At 36.4% G+C, this 21,401-nt stretch overlaps 1 protein-coding gene across 1 annotated transcript in view; it reads left to right on the top strand.

Moving 5' to 3' along the window:
- The first annotated feature begins 772 nt into the window (after positions 1-772).
- The window catches only part of trpc4b (transient receptor potential cation channel, subfamily C, member 4b), a 53,360-nt gene continuing 32,731 nt past the window's right edge, over positions 773-21,401 (top strand). The window contains exons 1-3 of the mRNA XM_056473621.1: positions 773-896; positions 1,601-1,996; positions 19,278-19,796. Coding sequence (XP_056329596.1) covers positions 1,619-1,996; positions 19,278-19,796 — 897 coding nt within the window. The 5' untranslated portion in view covers positions 773-896; positions 1,601-1,618. The remainder of the gene's footprint in view (positions 897-1,600; positions 1,997-19,277; positions 19,797-21,401) is intronic.

Raw genomic sequence — 21,401 nt, 5'->3', positions numbered from 1 at the left:
TCATTCACACACATACAGCCAATTTAGTTTATTCAGTTCATCTATAGCGCATGTCTTTGGACTTGTGGGGGAAACCGGAGCACCCGGAGGAAACCCACGCGAACACGGGGAGAACATACAAACTCCACACAGAAATGCCAACAGACCAAGCCGAGGCTTGAATCAGCGGTCTCCTAATTTTACCATAGACGTACACAGGGATGCTCTAATAAACAAATCATTTACCCATTAAACAAAATGGACAAACTAGTCATACCAAAACAAATGACTCTTATGACTCGGTTGTTAGTGACTCAAGAAGCAACAACAAGATCCACAAGCTGATAATTCTTTCTACACGTCGTTTTCATACAGCTCCTCCGATTTCTTTACACCACTGCCTTCTCTAACATTTAGCATAAGCAGGTATTAGCTAATATCCCTCTTTTGTACGCGCGCGCAGTTTCCCCAAAGAGCGCATATAGCATAAGACACAGACTATATTCTAATTTCTATTTAGTATAGTCATTTTTTACATTTAAGTTTTTATGCTCTTCTGCTGTGTAGCATGTAAATTACGTAAGTTATAACTACTAATTTGGTAACCATTTTAATTCTATGTCAGACTGAGGCTTAGCTGAACTGAATTAACAATCAAAAGGAAATGTTAATGCAATGCGCTGTGGACAATGACAGACGTCCACCGGGGCGTAATGGATAGGTTAATTGCAATTCCAGCATGATTACAGCGGTGCGTCTGTGCCGTGACAGCGCAGCACACACAGTCGCCATGCGCAACAGTCCTCATGTGGTCGTAGGAATACAGCTCCAAAAGTATCTTCAGCGACGAATTGGTTGTGTTGATTGCATCGGCTTTATAAACGTGAGAATCAAAAGTTGCTCCGACTGACAGCAAGGTGAGTTTTTACATTTGGCTCTGTAGAACAACAGCATCTTTATCCAAGACTTTAATCTGCGCGTTTTGTTTTATTAAACGATGTATGTGTATGATGATCCACCTCATTCGCTCTAGCAAAGTTTACATGTGGTTCTTGATAAAACTGAAACTGGTTTTAAGCAAAGTTTGTGCTGAAATGCATTGCGGATGCATGCGTAATATTGAAAATGTAGCCTATAATGTGTTTTACCATGTATGTTCGGACACCTAAGTACTGTTTACATGAGCGAGAAGGTGATACATGTATGCGTATGCGTAATTTGAAGCATAGCCCTTTTTATTAGTTTTGTTTTCTTTATTTCACATCACCAGGGATTACTAATTGTGGTTGTTGCTGTATTTTATGTAAAACACGATCTGTTCAGCGGTGCCAAGCCGTTTAAATTACTCCCTAATGTAAAATCCAGCTGGTCATTAGTTGGTCCAAGTTGTTTATTTGCTGTGCGTCCAGTTACAATGTTCCAAAAATAATAATAACAACAATAAAAGCTGGATTTATTGCTGGTTCACAATGTTCCATCACCATCCAACTGCTACCTTAGAACAGATCCTAGTCGATTAGTTTCTCAGTATAATATTATTATAAAGCCGTCAAATTGAACATCTGCCCATCCCCAGGTGTATGTCGTTGTCTTTAGGTGGCTTTAACTCTTTGCTCTCCAGGTGATGGATTGAGCCACAATGTCGCAGCTGTACTTCCGCAGAACGGATAACTCCTCGTACCGGGACCGCATTCCGCTGCGGATAGTGCGCGCCGAGTCGGAGCTCTCGACGCAGGAGAAGTCCTACCTAAGCGCCGTGGAGAAGGGCGATTACGCCAGCGTGAAACTAGCGCTGGAAGAAGCGGAGATCTACTTCAAAATTAACATCAACTGCATCGATCCCCTGGGGCGCACGGCGCTCCTCATCGCCATTGAAAATGAGAACTTGGAGATCATTGAGCTGCTCCTCAGCTTCAATGTGTATGTCGGTGATGCTCTTCTCCACGCCATCCGTAAAGAGGTGGTAGGAGCCGTGGAGCTCCTGTTGAACCATAAGAAGCCCAGCGGAGAGAAGCAGGTTTGTAACTGTTTGATAGTTCATAGTTTGGTAAATCACATGTCTGTATTAAACTGGCTAATACAGTTGAAGTCAGAGTTTTTAGCCCTCATGAATTATTAGCCCCCCTATGTATTTTCCCCCAAATTTCTGTTTACAGGTGAGAAGATTTTTTTCAACATATTTTTAAACATAATAATTTTAATCTTTAATCTTTGCCATGATGACAGTACATAATATTTTACTAGATGTTTTCAAGACACTAGTATTCAGCTTAAAGTGCAATTTAAAGGCTTAGGTTAATTAGGTTAAGTTAGGGTAATTAGGCTAGTCATTGTATAATGAGGGTTTGTTCTGTACAAAATCAAATATATATATATTGCTTAGGGAGCTAATGATATTGACCTTAAAATGGTTTTTAAAAAATCTAAACTTCTTTTATTCTAGCTGAAACAAAACAAATAAGACTTTCTCCAGAAGAAGAAAAAAATATTGGAAATACTGTGAAAAATGCTTGCTCTGTTAAACATCATTCAGGAAATATTTGAAAAGGAAAACAAAAATCGCAGGAGAGCTCATAGTGTGGACTTCAACTGTAAATAAAACTGTATTTGAAGAGAAATAAAAAGGAGACATAAAGGGATTCAATAATAAAAGTTTGCTGTTAATTTACTAACCCTCACCCAATCCAAGATGTGACTGACCTTCTTTTTTTAATATGTATATATTACTTTAAAGGAGCAGAAATAGTGGAGATTCCTATACTAAAAAGATGAATAACTTTCAATATTTTCAGACTAAAAACATAAACAGATAAAACAAAATACATTTTTGTGGCTTTTGATGATACTTTGAGGTCTTATGTAGCAACATTTTATTTGGATGAACTATCCTTTTAAACCAATCAAGTGGTTTGCTGTTTTAGCATGGTCAGGCTGGTTGGTTTATCTTATTAGTTGGTTAGCCTCCTACACTGACCATCCAATTTAGTACTATTTGCTCATCCCCCAATGACGGTTGGGTTTACAGGTGGGGTTGGGTGCTTACGCCTCCTTTTTAAGATGGTACATTTTCATACGACTGAACAAATTAGCCACTAAAATAGATGTTTCCATGTGAGATAAGGCTGGACCATCTGATAAGTGGCCAAACACCTGATTATAGTGAAAATCAAGTTGGTTGTGGTTCCAAAGCAAGCAGATTGTCATTAAGATTAAAGACTGAAAATAATTTTAATGGGTTGTTCACTTAACAATATCTAAATAAAAATGAAACATAAAAAGGAAATTACACAAGCACAAATTAAGACATATTTTTTTAAATCTGAGTTGTGTCCCTCAGTTAGACAATATAACACTCTGTAACACTTTATTTTGATGCTCCCTATTGCACATTTTGTTGACCAAAAGCTGCATTGCAATTACATGCCAATTACTTCTCATATGACTATTAGTAGACTGTCTGCTTTAGGTATGGGATAACCATTTTCAAGGTATACCGCGGTTTGAAAAAGTCAAGGTTTTAAAACCACCAACATTTTCTGCTATATTGTTCATACAGAATATGTACGATTTTATTTATTTTGTTTTTGTTTTTACGTTTTAAGTTTTTTAGGACAACTGTATCTCCAGCTGAAAAGATATCCAAAGATGCTGCTTTAAATTTGAATGAAATCTGTGTTTTTTGAAACTAATGAAGACAGCAGTTTCTCAAGAAACACAAGCCTTGTGTTCAAAGCTGAAAAAAGTTTAGTTTTTTACACAGACATTTAAAAAGAATATATTTAAACCAGCAATCACAATACTGTGAAATCGTCATATGTTTATCTAAGGTTATCATGCTGTCAGTATCTTAAAAAGTCGGTGATCTTTGATCGTTGGTTTGATGTGTTTACTGACAGCCGCTTAGTGCCCATTGCGATCAGATTTTGCCTCCGATGAAGTTCTAGCAGTGTCAGAAGATTTCAGACACTTTCAGCAACTGCGATAAGCGTCAATCCAAGAACCAATAGGAACTCCAAATTTGATGATACAATCCATGCAACAATTCAAATGATCGCGGGGAAATGTCAATACAGTTTTCTTCCTCCTGGTTTTATTATTGAGACCCGCTGTGTGCAAAATTGCTGCTACAGATTGTTTACATTTACTGTGAGGAATCATTTCAGAAGGCGGAATAGTGAAAGTATGACAGACGTCAAACTCCGGGGGCGCTTTCTTTTGTGTTTAGCGCATCTTCATTGTCGTTCAGTCTGACTTTATGACAGGTGAGATCTTACAGTGTGACATGGGAGCCACGTTCGTGCAGTCTGATATGCTACAATCGTTCAGGATTGTAAAAAAATTGCACAGTGTGAGCTGGCCTTTACACTTACCCTAACCCCAACCTAACAGTCTACTTATAATCTTATGAGAATTAGTTCTCATGCACAACAGATGCAAAGTAGCTTAAACTCAACAAAATGTGTTAAAGGGACCATCAAAATAAAGTGATTCCTAACACTCGAATAAGAAAACCAACAATGTGCAAAATTAACATGAATAGGATAACACATCGACAAATAGCTTTTTAAAATGAGATTATTATAAATAATCAGTGTAATTTGTAAATGTCGGTTGGAATTGTGATGCTTTTATGCGCTACTCTGCCAATAACAAACTGCACACCACAATAAATTGCCAAGTTGAGAACAAGCCAGCATCTGCTAAATTATGCAATTAGTATTATTATTATTATTATTATTATTATTGTGTGCAATTTAATTGGTTGGATTCTGACAAGTGACAAATTAATTTGTGGCAAAACAGTTTTCTCAGTCACACTACTTGTGATTTCAATGATACAAGAGACAGGAAGGGGTTTCTGCTCCGTGTTAAAGGTTAATAAGCTTATGTATTTTGCTTTCCTAACTGCACGATTATATGAATAACAGCATGATATTATTTGAATTTTGCCTTGTTTTCCCCTGGTATCTGTGACCCCCAAAGAGACCTGTGTTCATTATTAGTCCTGAAACAGCACACGCAAAACCTGGAAACCTGTCGAGCAGATCTGAATTCAGATGTTCTCTGTTGCATGATTAAATCAGAGATTTCCCCTGAACACGAAACCCTTCAAAACATCTCTTATCAACTTCTTGTAAACAACCTGGTATTGAATTGGAGATAGGAGTGCTTTTTAGAGCCGAAAGGATTAAGTCTTCATTTGCTGGCACTGAATTGTATGCCCGCTTCATCTCAAAGGAGAAAACTGAATGCTATAAACAGTTCTGTTCAGACATTACTGTAATAATTACTGTTGTTTTTAAGTTGTTTGCTTCGCAGTGGAGCAACCTTTGCTTTTTCGCCAACTTAATAGCGCTTAACTTGGGCCTTGTTTGTTTGCTCCCTTTTAAACTTTGATGTAATTTTCATTTACTGGCTAAGAATAGACTGAATCCTGCTGTGCTGATTCACAGAAATGATGGCATGGATGCTGCATTCACAAACCCGAACAGCTGCACATCTGAGCTTTCTTTCCCCAGTCCCCGAACGCCTTTTCTTTTCCTCTGTTTCTTCCTGTCTGTGTCTATTAATGTCACGTTTATCAAACTTTTTGATATGCTAATGACTGAATCAGCATGTCTAAAGACCACAAGAGGGCGAGTGAGTACACAGGAACAGGTTGTTTGCTTTGATTTTCTAAACTATGATTCTGCTGCTGATGATAATACGCCTCTTTTCATGCCTTGTGCTTTTTATCACATTAGCGAGTTCTTTACTGAAATGGAGATTTGTGAAGAAAAAACACTTTATAAGTTCACTGGCTGTTATGTGGACAGAAAATAAGTAGCATAACAATAGGGTGAATTCAGGACAATTGAGACACTTTATTTCCTTGCTCATCTCAATGGAAAAAAAGCAAAAAGGGGGAGGGTGTGAATTTTTTTAGTAGTTTGGTAATACATGCTTTAGTGAGTCAAATTCATGAATGTATTTAAATTTCATCTAGTCTATTAATAAAATGTATATGTTTTCAGTGTTTTGAGGCATATTTAATGACTATTTTAGAGGTTACTGAAGGTAAAACTGTGTATAATTTTTCTTTTTTAGGCTACATGCAGATATGAACACCTATTTTTAAAGAGACGTGTTCTGTGAGTACGTAAGTTGTCTATCCGTGCTCTAGAACTGCCAGTTTCAGACTGTTGAATGTTATTTTTCCTAGCATTATGCATTTACAATAGTATAAACCGTTATAGGGGGGACCAATTGTATATTTATAATATACATTTTTTTAATTATTAATATTTAAGATAGCCTATAGATCAGAGAAAACAATTTCTTATTATTAAAGGGCTGACAACCCCCCCCCCCCCCCCCCATACATCTTGTTTTGATGTCCTTCAGGGGTGGATCAAGCGTTAATTAGAGGCGTCAAACCCCCCTGTAATTCGCACCCTGATCTAAAGGATATCTATATCTAGTTTGCTCTAAAATTGTGACAATTTGCATTCATTACATATAAATGTAAGCTTGTAGTTTGTCCCTTCTGCCTAAATGGATCAGAGATTTTTTGAAATTACCTCATACTTTAGTTTCTCCTCAAATCTTCTGACCAATCAAATGCTCTATAGCACAGGTCTCAAACTCGATTCCCAGAGGGCCACAGCTCTGCACAGTTTTGCTCAAACCCTAATCAAACACAGCTGATCCAACTTATCAAGGTGTTCGAGACTACTGGAGACTTGGAAGTGGTTGGAGCTAAACTGTGCAGAGCTGCGGCCCACTAGGGTTTGAGTTTGATACCATTGCTCTATAGTATCTGACCTGTCCCGCCCTTTAATTCAAGAGGCTTCTCATTTTGCATTTGATGACCTTGAGCTTAACCACTCTCCATGGCAGAGCTGTGATAAAAGCAAAATGCTATTGGCTGTGTTTTAAGGAGCGGGGCTACTTTATGCCCCACGCTATCTATATGTTTCAGTTGAAATTATGAATAACAAAACTGCACTTCAAGGGACCTTTAAAGGTACTGTACAGTATATTAGCACTGCTTCCAAAAACAAAGGAAGTTTTTTTTTACTGTTTTACATAGCACATAAATGTAAAGAGCTAAAATGTAAGGCAAAACATTTTAGATTGAACCTTACTGGTAAATAAATGATTAATCAAATGCAAAACACAAGTAAACAGGAAAAAACTGAATTGTAGTACAGAAAAAAATTAAGTGCGGATGGATTCAAATGTACTGTATATTTTAGATTAATTAAATATTAATATAATGTTTGTAATTTGCTTATTCTTGTTTCTTCAAAGCACTTTCAGAGATCAGGGTCATGTGCTTTAAATCCGCTTCTGAAGTGTCCTGCTCTGTGCAGCATGTAGAGTCACAACAATCTCCACAAGGCGTCTGTGATTTTTATGTCACTTTCATACTACATGAGATCCTTCTCAACTGTTCCTGGAGTCTTGGCTTTTGCAGATAACCAACTGATAATTATTTATTAGTGCAGATTAATTGGCAAAACCAATCCATCAGTCGACTTCTGTCGAGATGAACTCTCTTGTTCTTGTAAAAGCACCGCCGCTGTTGTTTTCATTCTTTTTTGTCCTTGTTGTCTGTCTCTGCATGCTTTGCCATGTCTTTAAAGCCTGCACGTCTGTAAGGAAATCTGATTTATTTCCAAATAATGCATCATCCAGGACATATCTGCATTTCCATTACTCCTCAAATTGCACAAATTGAAGATGTGAATTGAAAATATGCAATAGAAATGTCAATTTCGCTAAATAAAATAAAAAAATTCTTGGCCATAAATACTTGGATAGCATATAAATGCCTTATTTGATTGTAACACTTTACAATAAGGCTCATTAGTTAATGCATTTACTAACATTAACTAACACAACACTTGTACAGCATTTATTAATAATAATTGAACATTTACCAATGTTCAAGTCTATGCTTGTTAACATTAGTTAATGCACCATGAGTTAACATGAACTAACAATGAACAACTGTATCTTCATTAACTAACGTTAACTAACATAAACAAATACTGTAGTAAATGTATTGTTCATTGTTTGTTCATGTTAGTAAATGCATTGATTAACATTAACTAAGGAACCTTATTGTGAAGTGTGACCATTTTATTAAATATATGACTCCTCTTTTTGCGATGACTTATTCAAATAGGAAAAAAAATTCACATAATATTGGTTTTTGGAAAGACTGTCATTATGCAGATGCTTTATCAATCAAAGTATTGCTAAAATGTTACACAAAGTTATAATGGAAACCAAGCTACTGGTTAAGGACCCACTGGCTCAGTCTGCTGCTACAGTAGACACACCCCTAACTGTTGTTACTGGTTAAACTGGAAAGTAATTGATGTATTCGAGTGGATCAAATACAGGTATTCAGTGTTTAAATGCTGGTGGAGTGGTTCAACATCTATACCTTTTTGGTTTTATTATGAGTTTATTATGAGTAAAAATGAACACAAATTTCATAAAACAGCGATTTACAGCACCTGGTAACAAAAGCTGTGATAAATAAACGGTGTAAATACAGCTGGAGAACTAAATTCTCCAGAACATGGTTATTGGAGTAGGTTTTACTTAATTTTTATTACTAATTCATTTTATTAATCGTATTTCATTCATTTTATTACTTTTATATAACGAAAAACTATTTTCCACAGTAAATATCTGTTTCCTGCTTAACAGTTTCTTCACTATACACCAAACACATTGTACATAGTGTGTTCCTGCTTGTAGAAAAGCTGTTTGAGATTAACTTTGGCACATCATGTACAATAATGTTCTCACATATTCCGGAATAGTTGGCAGTTCATTCTGCTGTGGCGACCTCTGAAATAGAAACTAAGCCGAAGGAAAAGTAATGAATGAATGTTCCCATCACTGCCTGTTTTTGATGGTGTTTTTATCTGTATATTACAAGTGGACAAAGTAGATGTTAATAAGTATAATTTAAAATGGTAGTGTATTAACATTATATAATCTAATGAAGCAGTAGATTACTGTAAATTCAGAAATGTCTAATACCATCATTTTAATGGTTGTAAATTTTACAGAATATTTTTTACAGTGTATTTATAAATTCAAGCTTAATTTCTACACACTTGAATTGAAAACTGATTTTGAATTAACCATTTTATTGTTATTCTTGTCTAAACTAACTAAACTAATTAAATTTTGTGTAAATCTTGTGAGAAAGCATAAATATTTTATGTTTTGACAGAAAGGTATCATATTTGCACAATTTCATATGATTTCAATTTTATGAAAACATGATTTTTAAAAAGAGCCATGCCCCCAATCCCCACCTCTAAGCAATCATTGGAAGATGAGTAAATCATACTAAAACAAATGAATGAGATCACAGGAATTCATACAAATTAACCATAAAATTATTCATTCATTAATTTTCATTCAGCTAAGTCTCTTTATTAATCAGGGGTCGCCACAGCAGAATGAACCGCCAACTTATCCAGCATTTGTTTTACACAGCGAATGCCCTTTCACCTCCAGCCGAGTACTGGGAAACATCCATACACACTCATTCACAGACAGACACTACAGCCAATTTAGTTTATTCAGTTCACCTATACCGCATGTCTTCTGACTGTGGGGGAAACATGTAAACTCCACACAGAAATGCCAATTGAACAAGCAGGGACTCAAACCAGTGACCTTTTTGCTGTGAAGCTACCATGCTAACCCCTGAGCCACTGTCACCTAGTCAGGGAACAAAAAGGTTTATATTTATTTAATCTCAGAATCATTTTACATGAATGCAGCTTTATCTAAAGTAAAACACTGTCATTTGAAGATTTGTCAAGCTCAGTTTATTTCATTTTGCATGCAGCTATTGCCATCCAGGATTAATTATTCCATAAAGCATCTTTTCCAGTTACTTTCAGGTTGAAGAATTTGCACTTCTCGTTTGTGAGTAGGTTGATTCTCAGATCAGGTGTCAGTAAAACTGCACAGTGGCTCTCTTTCTTTAGCATTTCAGATTTAAAAAAGCAACATCAACAACATGTCCCTCAGAGTTGGAGCTGTGTGTAATGAATCATGGAAATGGCTTCTCTTCACTTATTAAACACAAAGCTGACTTGATCTGTCAGCTCCCCGACATTCTGAGTCAAGCCCTTCATTTCTGCTAGTTCTTTCCCCTTCACCTCTCCAGTCTATTGTGGTTAAGAATGAGCTTCAAAGCATCATATCGCAGCAGAAGATAATCAGTATGGCTGCCAGCCCGAGCATGTCTCTCCAAGCAGAGCCTTCATTATCTTCCTCAAATAGTCAAGCTTTTGCTGTTGTCACCGTGGGCTCGGAGCTCATGTGAAAAGAATGGAGATATCAGTGGAAATGTGCTAATCACCCCCTACCTTCAAATCGCACCTTCTCTTCTCAGTGTGTCTTTAATTCATAAACTCTCGACTCATTTTTTCTCACTTCATCCTTCCTCGCTCGTTATTCTTTCTCACTTTTAATCACTTTTTTTGGGTACATGCTGGTTGGTTTTCTCTTTCTCGCTCTTTCTCTCTGTCTCTCGCTGTTTTTTTTTCTTCATCCATCTCCCCCAAATGTGGTGTGATCACAGTATCCAGTCCTCACATTGCAGTGTATATCTTGCAATTAAACTAGCTTAAGCTGATTTGAAACTTACACAAAGGATTAGATATTATTTAAGTCACTTTTTTAAAGCGGCGGTTTTAAACAGATTTTCAATGTCCTAGATTTGAAATTAAGAGGATGGTGCACCCATTTCAGGGTCATTCTAAACCAGGCATGGGCAAACTTGATCCTCGAGGGCCGGTGTCCCTGCAGAGTTTTGCTCCAACACTAATCAAACACACCTGAACACCCTAATTAGTGTCTTCAAGATCACTAGAAAGCTACAAGCAGGTGTGTTTGATTAGGGTTGGTGCAAAACTATGCAGGGACACCAGCCCTCCAGGATTGAGTTTGCCCATCCCTGTTCTAAACCTTCATTATTTTTCTGTTGAGAACAAAATGTAATGTGTATTTGTACAGCGAATTTATTGTGTATGGCCGTACACCCAAAGCGCTTCACAATCATGAGGGGTGTCTTTTCACACCACCAGTGTGCAGCATCTTGGTTGATGCGACAGCAGCCACAGGACAACAGCGCCAGTGCACTCACCAGATATTGGTGGAGTGGAGAAACAGTGATACAGAGAATAGGGATGATTGGGAGGCCATGATGGGTAAGGGCCAGTGGAGGGAATTTGGCCAGGACACGGAGGTTACACCACTACTCTTTACGAGAAGTGTAATTTATTCAGTTTAATGACTGCAGAGTCAGGACCTCAGTTTAAAATCTCATCCGAAAGATGGCCCTTACTGCAGCAGTGTCCCCTTCACAATACTGGGGCATTAAGACTCACACAGACCACAGGTTGAGCATCCCCTGCTTGCCTCACTAACACCACTTCCAACAGCAACCTAGCTTTCCCATGTGGTCTCCTAACCAGATACTGACCAGGCACAGCCCTGCTTAGCTTTATTGAGTAACCGGTCTGTAACATTAATCAGTAAGGAGATAATCTGATTAATGTTAGTTTGAAGTGTTATATTGTCTGTTATATTGGTGTTGTAAATTACGTTAAAAACATGGGAAAAAACTACTAGCTCTTTTTAATTTTACAGATTTATTTCTACATCTCATTTCTTTTTTTTATTAATTATTTTTTAGGGGTTTTCACCTTTAATTGAGATAGGACAGTGGAGGTTACAGACAGGAAAGTATTGAGAGCAGAGAGAGGGGAAGGATCGGCAAAGGACCTCGAGCCGGGAATCAAACTTAAGTTGCCGTGAGCACCATGGTGCTTTATGTCAGCGCTCTTAACCACTAGCCGATTGGCGCAGATTCTTTATCTTATTTCTTATACAATATATGGTTTGTAACTACAAAAATATCAAAGTCCCTTGGTTAAACGGCATAGTTGCAAAAGTCTACAGAGCATATACACTTAACAATAATTACACAGTAAATTACACAGTATTTAAGTGTAACATGAACTGTATTTTACTGTATTTTAGAATTGCAATGTGAAAATTACCGTATATTTTATAGTAAAGTTATACAATACTGTAAATACATATAGAGCCAGATAAATGGTGCTGTAGATCTAAATACAGTATTTTTACTGTAATTTACACTAAGTTACGGTAGATTCTACAGGAAATTGTTAACAGTGTATATAAAGTTCCCATAATGCAACCTATAAAAATTAGAAACTGTTATTTAACTACAGTGTGGTAGCCAAGGGTATCTATTGTAGGAAAAACATGTAGGTCAGTGGTTATTTTTTTTTCAGAAATTTTTCAAAATGTATTATTTTGTGTTGGACAGAAAACAGAAGCTTATAAAGGTTTATAACGAGTTGAGGGTGAATCAACAATCACATCTTTTCCACTTGTTTGAAGTAAACTATGCTTTTGAAATCTCAGTATTTCTATATTTACTGTTCTGTATTTATATCCTATGAAAGTCATGTGCAATTTGCAATTTGTAATCTTTTGCTTTATTTATTGTTTAATTAAATTATTGCAGTGTGACTTTTGGCTTTTTATAGGATTTATGCAAGCTTGGGTTGCATTTTTTTATTTTGTTGTTGTACACCTTGTAGCATTTCCCAGTTGCGGTTTGCGACTGGAAGGGCAACTGCTGCATAAAACATATGCTAGAATAGTTGCCGGTTCATTCTGCTGTGGCGAACCCAGCATAAATAAGGGACTAAGCCGAAGAAAAATGAAAAAATTTATAGTGCTTTTGTTGTTATTATTATTATTATTATTATTATTATTATTATTATTATTATTATTATTATTATTATTATTATTATTATTATTATTATTATGTTATAATTAATTCATATTATTATACGGGCGACGCAGTGGCGCAGTAGGTAGTGCTGTCGCCTCACAGCAAGAAGGTCGCTGGTTCGATCCTCGGCTGGGTCAGTTGGTGTTTCTGTGTGGAGTTTGCATGTTCTCCCTGCGTTCGCGTGGGTTTCCTCCGGGTGCTCCGGTTTCCCCCACAGTCCAAAGACATACATTACAGGTGAATTGGGTTGGCTAAATTGTCTGAATGAGTGTGTATGATTGTTTCCCAGAGATGGGTTGTGGCTGGAAGGGTATGCGCTGCGTAAAACATGTGCTGGATAAGTTGGCGGTTCATTCCGCTGTGGCGACCCCGGATTAATAAAGGGACTAAGCCGAAAAGAAAATGAATGAATTAATAATATTATTATTATTGGGCGTCACAGTGGCGCAGCGGTTAGCACAATTGGCTCACAGCAAGAAGGTTGCTGGTTCGAGCCTTGGCTGGGTCAGTTGGCATTTCTGTGTGGAGTTTGCATGTTCTCCCAGCGTTTGTGTGGGTTTCCTCCAGGTGTTCCTGTTTCCCCTACAGTCAAAAGACATGTGCTATACTGAGTAAGCTAAATTGTCCGTGGTGAATGAGTGTGTATGGATGTTTACCTGCAATGGGTTTCAGCTGGAAGGGCATCCGCTGTGTAAAACATATGCTGGATAAATTGGCGGTTCATTCCGCTGTGGCGACCCATGATGAATAAAGGAGCTAAGCCGAAAAGAAAATGAATGAATATAGTATTATTATTATTATTATTATTATTATTATGTGGGTCAAATCAAGTTTTGTATGTCAAGTTGGGACTGAATTGCATCAGATTAACATTAGCAACATTCTTCAAAATATTCCAAATCTTTTGTGTTCTGCTAAAAATGAAACAGACACTTATCGTGATAACCACAAATTGAACATTTTATAAATGTCAGTTCTTTCAATGAATAATTGCTGTGTGACAATAAAACATAGTCCAGTCATTTCAAGCTGAGATTAATGCTAACAGCATAAACAATAGAGGATTTTCAATCAGTCTGAAAAGTAATTCACCCACCATGTTTCCTCCATGTGGTGTCTGTCTGTTCACAAGTCACGACTAACAAGAAAAAAAAGAAAGCAGACCAGACCTTCTTTCCATTGTTATTTACGGAATATGGGAAAATAGGTTAGCCGATAACCTTATTGCTGTACAGTATGTCAAAATCATTAAACAGACAGCATGCAAATGAATACATCTCTGCTGACATATGATAGTCTATATCAATGAATGTGTATTATACAGTATGTGATACCAACATTTGTATTAATTATTCATCCTCATGTCATTTCAGTCCTCTAAGACCTTCAAATCCTCTTCGGATAGCAAATTAAGATATTTTACCCACACGGAAAGAACCTATATAAACATATATGTTTTAATATTAGTTTTGATATACTGTAGGTTTTTAATATATGTGACATATATAAAATTGTCCGTTTTCCTATATTATATGTACATATAATATATACCAATTTTATTTATGTCACATATATTAAAAACCTCTATCAAAACTTATAGTCAAACATATATGTTTATATAGGGTATTTCTGTGTGGGATGAAACATGAGAGCTCTCTCACCCTCCGTGGACAGCAACGGATGGTTAAAGTCTAGAAAAGGAACCAAAAACAATGTCAAAACATTCCAGGTGACTTTAGGCAATATAAAATTATGAGTGTAATAAACATGATGATTGATCTAATGCTGAAGACATAGATGAACAAAGTCATTTTTACAGTTTTTTTTTTTTTTTGTACACAGAAATGTTCATGTAGCTTCTTATGACTAAAATTGAACCACTGAAGTTACATGGAATGCTTTGACGATGTTTTTGGTTTCTTTTCTGAATTTCAAACATCTCGTGAACATTGCTCTTTCTAGAGGATGAGAGAGCTCCAGGATTTCATCTAAAACATTTTCATTTGTGTTCTGAAGATAAACGAAGGTCTCAGGGGGTTGAAACAACATGAGGGTGAGTAATTATTAACAGAATTTTCATTTTTGGGTAAACTAATCCTGTAACACACTTACTGGAGTGATTAGGACTTCTGTTGTTTTAAAGTTTTCATTTTCGTATGATCTTGGATAGGCTTCTGCTTAGATTTTTGTCTGGTTTATTAGGAAAATAGATGATATGATCCACAATTTGAGTGCTGGATGTATTTCATGGTTAGCATTAAGGATTAATGATTAATTCGTAGCATTTTAGGACATTTTGTATCTTGTTCTTAAAGGGCAACTATTTTACCCCTTTTACAAGATGTAAGATAAGCCTTTGATGTCTCCAGAATGTGTCTGTAACGTTTCAGCTCAATACCTTCAGATTATTTGTTTTAGCCTCCAGAATTTGCCCGTTTTGGTGTCTGAGTATACTGTAGCTGTTTTTGTAGCTTGTGGCTTTAAATGCAAATAAGCTGCTTCTCCCCGCCAACCGTTCTCATGTGCATGTCTGCTTCTCCTGCGTTACATCCGATGAATAGTAGTCAGTGATAGAGACAAACATGGTTGAAGCTGAAATACAGCTCATTAGTCAAAAATACCAAGTTTATTTCATGTATTTGTGGTGGAGTTTATTCAAGCCTTTCTGAAATGATGAGTCTCACACATGCCATGTGAATTACATAGCGATTTTACTGTCTTTTATTACAAACATGCTCTGTTTTAAGAATGTTTTAAACTTATAAACTTATAAAAATCATAGAGAGTTGCAGCAAATGTTTTAATCCCAACAATTGTGGACGTGTATATATGTTATTATAGAAACATTGCGCCTGTCAATCAATTTGCTGGGTGGGGAAAACCACACTTTACGTCATGTTGCAGTGGGCCTCAAAATCACTGGGATTTAGGTCCTATTTTAAGGTCAGGAAGTTGTTATAAAGAGACTTGTGTTTATCACTCCAATATGACTGTGGACACACTATATATACACACAGTTCTGTCCAAACAGCTTACAAAAGTTGATTTGCATCATAGGTGCCCTTTAAAGCAACACAGGCTCATTGTGAAAACGTAGCCCTGCGGAACGTTTCTGGAGACAGCGAATTACATAGGCGGAGGTATGTATGACTGCATTTCATTTCTTTAAACGAACGCTACGGGGCGGTGTGACGCCGTTCCTTTTCGAGCTTACCAGCTGACCGCTTACCTACGTATGGACGGCATTCCGGCTGCAACCAGTTTGTCTCGTTAGCGCGCCACGTCCATTTGAGATGCAGAGAGAAGTTGACCACGAAGACGGGGTTCGAGTCCAGTGAAGAGCGATTCTAGAAAGCAGGCAAGACAAAAACAGAATCCAAAATATAAAACAAACAAGCAAATAGCAGGGTGAGGATGTGGTAAAAAAAAAAAAAAAAGTCAGATGAGGGCTTTTATTTTTTTTTTGGATTGCTTTTGAAACGTGTTGGTTGGGTTCGGGGAAGCGGGTGGGCGGGTCAATCGATAAAATTGGGTGGGTTTAGGGAAGGGGGAGGGTGGGTCCGCCGATCGTTCGCTTAGTCAGTCAGAAAATCTGTCCAAAAGTGAGTCGACAGCGGCCTCTGGTGGGTTTACGCGAGAACAGCAGGCGCGAATGGCACTCGCGAGGGAAATCTGAGATCTCGAAAAGCGTACACGGCGACCTCTGGCGGATTCGCGAAAACAAAAACTGCAGAAAAACATGCCGCCGGGACGTATTTTGCGGTCTCCAGAAACGTCCGTGGAGGTACATTTTCAGAATGAGCCTGGGTTGCTTTGAAGGCATAGTTCACCCAAAAATGGTGACTGGAAGAAAAAAAAAGCGATTGACATCCATCATAGGAATAAATAAAATACTATTTAGACAATGGTATTTTGTATTCAACAAGTGGACTATTAGTAAATAATGACAGAATTAAAATTGTTGGGTGAGTTGTCCTAATGATTTTCTTGTAGACTTCCTCACAGAATTCAGACTCAAACAGGTCACTGTATTTTCTTCTCTATTGGGCCAAAATAAAACGTTCTGTCCTTGCTGATGAAAAGCAGTTCTTCGGTATTGTGCTTCCACCGGCGTCATTTATTAGAGGTATTGTTGTTCGTTGGGGCCAATTTTAGATTTGCTCCTCATATTGCTTTGCCTGGAAAAGCTCAATCTTATATGCCTGCAAAATCTTTTCCATTTGCAACTGGGTCAGTATTATGCTTTTCAGGCAAAAAAAAATAAAACCTTGCCAAACTCCAGACAGGATTTTATACGGTTCTTCTCTGCTACTTTAGCTCTGTAGCTTCAAAGTGATCATGTGCCTCTCTGTAGCCTCTTTCCCATGTGTTTTTCCAGTGTGCTCAGAGGATTTTGGGGGAAAGACCTTTTTTCTCCGACAATGTCTGGGTGATTTGATGTAGTATTCATTTCATCATAGCCAATCCAGCAGTATAGGCAGTCCTGTTGTTTTTAACATTGTTATTAATTGATGAATTTGTATTCCTCTTTTGTTCGAAATACTCTTTGGTGTTCCTTTCCATAGCTGTCCTTCACATTTGAGATCTGAATAACAACCAGGCATTAATTCTGGAATTTTTTTAAATCCAGAAAGTGTGGTTATTTTACCAATTCACAGGGATATGCCAATTGTAAAGCAAATGTGTCCTCCTGATTAAGACAATTGTTTTTTGTTTTTTTTGTCTGTGAATGCATGTCAACAAAGGCTCTGAATACTCATCCAGAACTATGCATATATCTCTGAGAAATGTATTCTTTTTCAAATACTTACTGAATTGTTAACGCATAGTTTTAATAACTAATTTCTAATAACTCATTTATTGCATTATCTTTGCAGTGATGACAGTACATAATATTGTACAATTTATTTTGTAAGTAATTATTTAATTTAGAGTGTTATAAAGGCTTAGGTTATAGTCATAACATTGATTTGTTCTGTACCCCTTCAAAAAATCTAATAATATTGATCTAATTAATCTAATAATATTGATCTAATTAATCTAATAATATTGTGCTTAATATATAGTAAAAAAATACTGACATAAACAAACCATTAGTAATACATTTATTGTGGTATTTATTCATGTTTGTTAATGTTAGTTAATGTTATTTAAGCTGAAAATGAGTGAATTAACTCATGTTAACAAGCAAAACTTTGGATTTGAATAATGCATTAGTTAGTATGTTGAAAGATGATTAATAAATGCTTTACAAGATTATTCACACTTAGTTAATGTTAGTAAATAAATTAACTAGTATTAACTAATAGACCATTATTCTAAAGTTTTACCACATTAAAAACTGCTTTTATTCCAGCCAAACTAAAAGAAAAAAGTACTTTGAAGATAAGAACTAATAAAAACTAAAAATAACTAATAAGAACTTAACATAACATAAAATAATATGGGTACTGTATAGGTATTATAGGTAATAAAATATTATACTGGGAAAATTTTACTGGTTCATTAAACATCACTTGGGAAAGATTTAAAAATTCACATAAGGGCTAATAATTTTGCCATTAACTTTTTAAATTGTGTGTATATACTGTGTGTATATGTCAAAGCAGTCATTTTACAGATTAAAATAATGTAATTATACAAATCAGTGGTGCCCAAACTTTTGCTTATAAGGGGCCCAAAAACCAAGCTTGATTGTGGGTGATTGATAAAACCATAAAAGCTGCCATTTTAATTTCCTAATGTATTAATATTTAAAAATAAATAGAAAAAATACTTCAACAGTATTAAAAATTATACTTTTTAAAAACATTTTATAATGAACTTCTTACAATAAAAACAAATAAACACATTTATAAAACAATGGTGTTCAATGCTTAATACATGCCTTGTGCATTGTCCTCTATCTTTGAGTGATATTTACATTTTTTTTAAATATGATTCATGCACACTATTTATTTGAAACTTTTAATTTCAGTTTTTTGTAGCTCAACAATTTAACAAACAAACAAAAGATTGTTAAATTAGAAATAATGACCTCTGTTAAAGGCATTCGGCCCAACCTTTCCATTATTCTAAATCTATTCTCAGTAGGAATGGCATGCAAAATCAAAGGTTACCATGGCCTTACTTTGGCCTGCGGGCCCTAGATTGGGCATATCTGATATAAATATTGCTGTAACAGTACATACACATGAATGTTTATTTTACTATGATCCTTACATAAATATAATCTTTAATAAATAATAATTATAATATTTTCCAACATAAATGAGCAATATCATACGAATAGCAACGCGATGTGATATCAGATTCAAGAACCAGACGGAACTGTTGTATAAATGCTATTTTATCACAATAAATATTGTAACTGTTAAGCTCAACGTCAAAATTGCATATTTTTCTTAATTTAGACAATCTTTTCTATTTTTCCACCCAGGTGCCGCCAATCCTGCTGGATAAACAGTTCTCAGACTTCACTCCAGACATCACCCCCATCATCCTGGCTGCTCACACCAACAACTACGAGATCATCAAGATGCTGGTTCAGAAAGGAGTCTCTGTCCCTCAGCCACACGAGGTGCGGTGTAACTGTGTGGAGTGTGTGTCCAGCTCGGATGTGGACAGTCTGAGACACTCCCGCTCCCGGCTGAACATCTACAAGGCCCTGGCCAGCCCTTCTCTCATCGCCCTGTCCAGCGAAGATCCTTTTCTCACTGCCTTCCAGCTCAGTTGGGAGCTGCAGGAGCTCAGTAAAGTGGAGAATGAGTTCAAGGCTGAATACGAGGAGCTTTCGCATCAGTGCAAACACTTCGCCAAGGACCTTCTGGATCAGACTCGCTCCTCACGTGAGCTGGAGTTGATCCTCAATTTCCGGGATGACATGAATCTGCTGCAAGACGAGGCTAACAATGAGCTAGCTCGACTCAAACTGGCCATCAAATACAGACAAAAAGAGGTACAGCTCTGATTTATAAACTTGTGTTTTGTTTATTAATGAACCCAAAAACTATTTGGATATCGTTTATTCGAGATTGTCGTTTTCACAATGGAATGTTTTCAGATTTTTAGTTAATACAGTTGGTCACAATTATTAGCCCTCCTGTGAATTGTTTTTTCTTTTTTAAAGATTTTCCAAATTATGTTTAACACAGCAAAGATTTTGTCCCTGAAAAAAGTCTTATGCTTTATTTAGTTTTTAATAATAGAAAAAAAAATTATTCTGATTGTCTACAGAACAAACTATTATGTTTAGAAATGTGTTGAAAAAAATCCTATTTCCGTTAAACAGAAATTGGGGAAAAAATATACAGGGGCTGTGGCGCAGGAGGTAGTGCTGTCGCCTCTCAGCAAGAAGGTCGCTGATTCGAGCCTCGGCTGGGTCAGTTGGCGTTTCTGTGTGGAGTTTGCATGTTCTCCCTGCGTTTGTGTGGGTTTCCCTTCGGGTGCTCCGGTTTCCCCCACAGTCCAAATTCATGCGGTACAGGTGAATTGGGTAGGCTAAATTGTCTGTAGTGTATGAGTGTGTATGGATGTTTCCCAGAGATGGGTTGCAGCTGGAAGGGCATCCGCTGCGTAAAACATGTGCTGGATAAGTTGGTGGTTCATTCCGCTGTGGCAACCCTTGATTAATAAAGGGACTAAGCCAAAAAGAAAATGAATGAATGTATTATTATTATTATTATTATTATTATTATTATTATTATTATGTGGGTCAAATCAAGTTTTGTATGTCCAGTTTGGACTGAATTGCATCAGATTAATATTAGCAACATTCTTCAAAATGTCCCACATCTTTTGTGTTCTGCTAAAAATGAATTATGAATTATTATTTTTATTATTATGTGGGTGGCTAATTATTCAGGAGGGCTAATAATTCTGATTTCAACTGTATGTCAAAAAAGCAACCAAAACCTGAAAAAACAAGGCAAATGCTTGGTCGTGCCAATACTTCCATTAGTTGAACTGAATTAGCTTGCCATTGACATTGGTCACCATGTGACTGAAACTTGAATTTTGAGAGTTATTCTTTGAGTTGATTTGTCACAATTCCAAGTTATAAAGTCACAACATATATATATATATATACACATACATACATATATATATATATATATATACACATACATACATATATATACACATACATACATATATATACACATACATACATGTATATATATACACATACATACATACATACATACATACTGTACACACTGTAAACCCCACTGTTGTCATTACTAAAGATATTTAGTTAGTATAATATTAAGACATTACTTAAAATACCAAGTTTTGGCATCAAAACTTAAATAGGTGTGTTTAACTTACTCATTAGGCAGCAAAGAACTTTTAATTAATATTTAAGGTTCACTGAACTTAACATTTTAATTTATTTAAAACGGTCTCCACCTCTCTTTTTAAAAATTATTGGCTGCGCTTGAAATTCTGCCTTGACAACCGCGCTGATTGGTCGTTATATGGCACAAGACGGTCATTTTGCTTGTAAAGATAAATTTTGCTGAACTTCAGCAGGACAGAGGCAGTACCTGAACCTGAATCT

The sequence above is a fragment of the Danio aesculapii genome, chromosome 15 (genome assembly GCF_903798145.1).
Source record: "Danio aesculapii chromosome 15, fDanAes4.1, whole genome shotgun sequence".
Lineage (NCBI taxonomy): Eukaryota > Metazoa > Chordata > Actinopteri > Cypriniformes > Danionidae > Danio > Danio aesculapii.
Note: the sequence above shows the minus strand (reverse complement) of the source record. Positions and strands in the feature narration are given on the sequence as shown.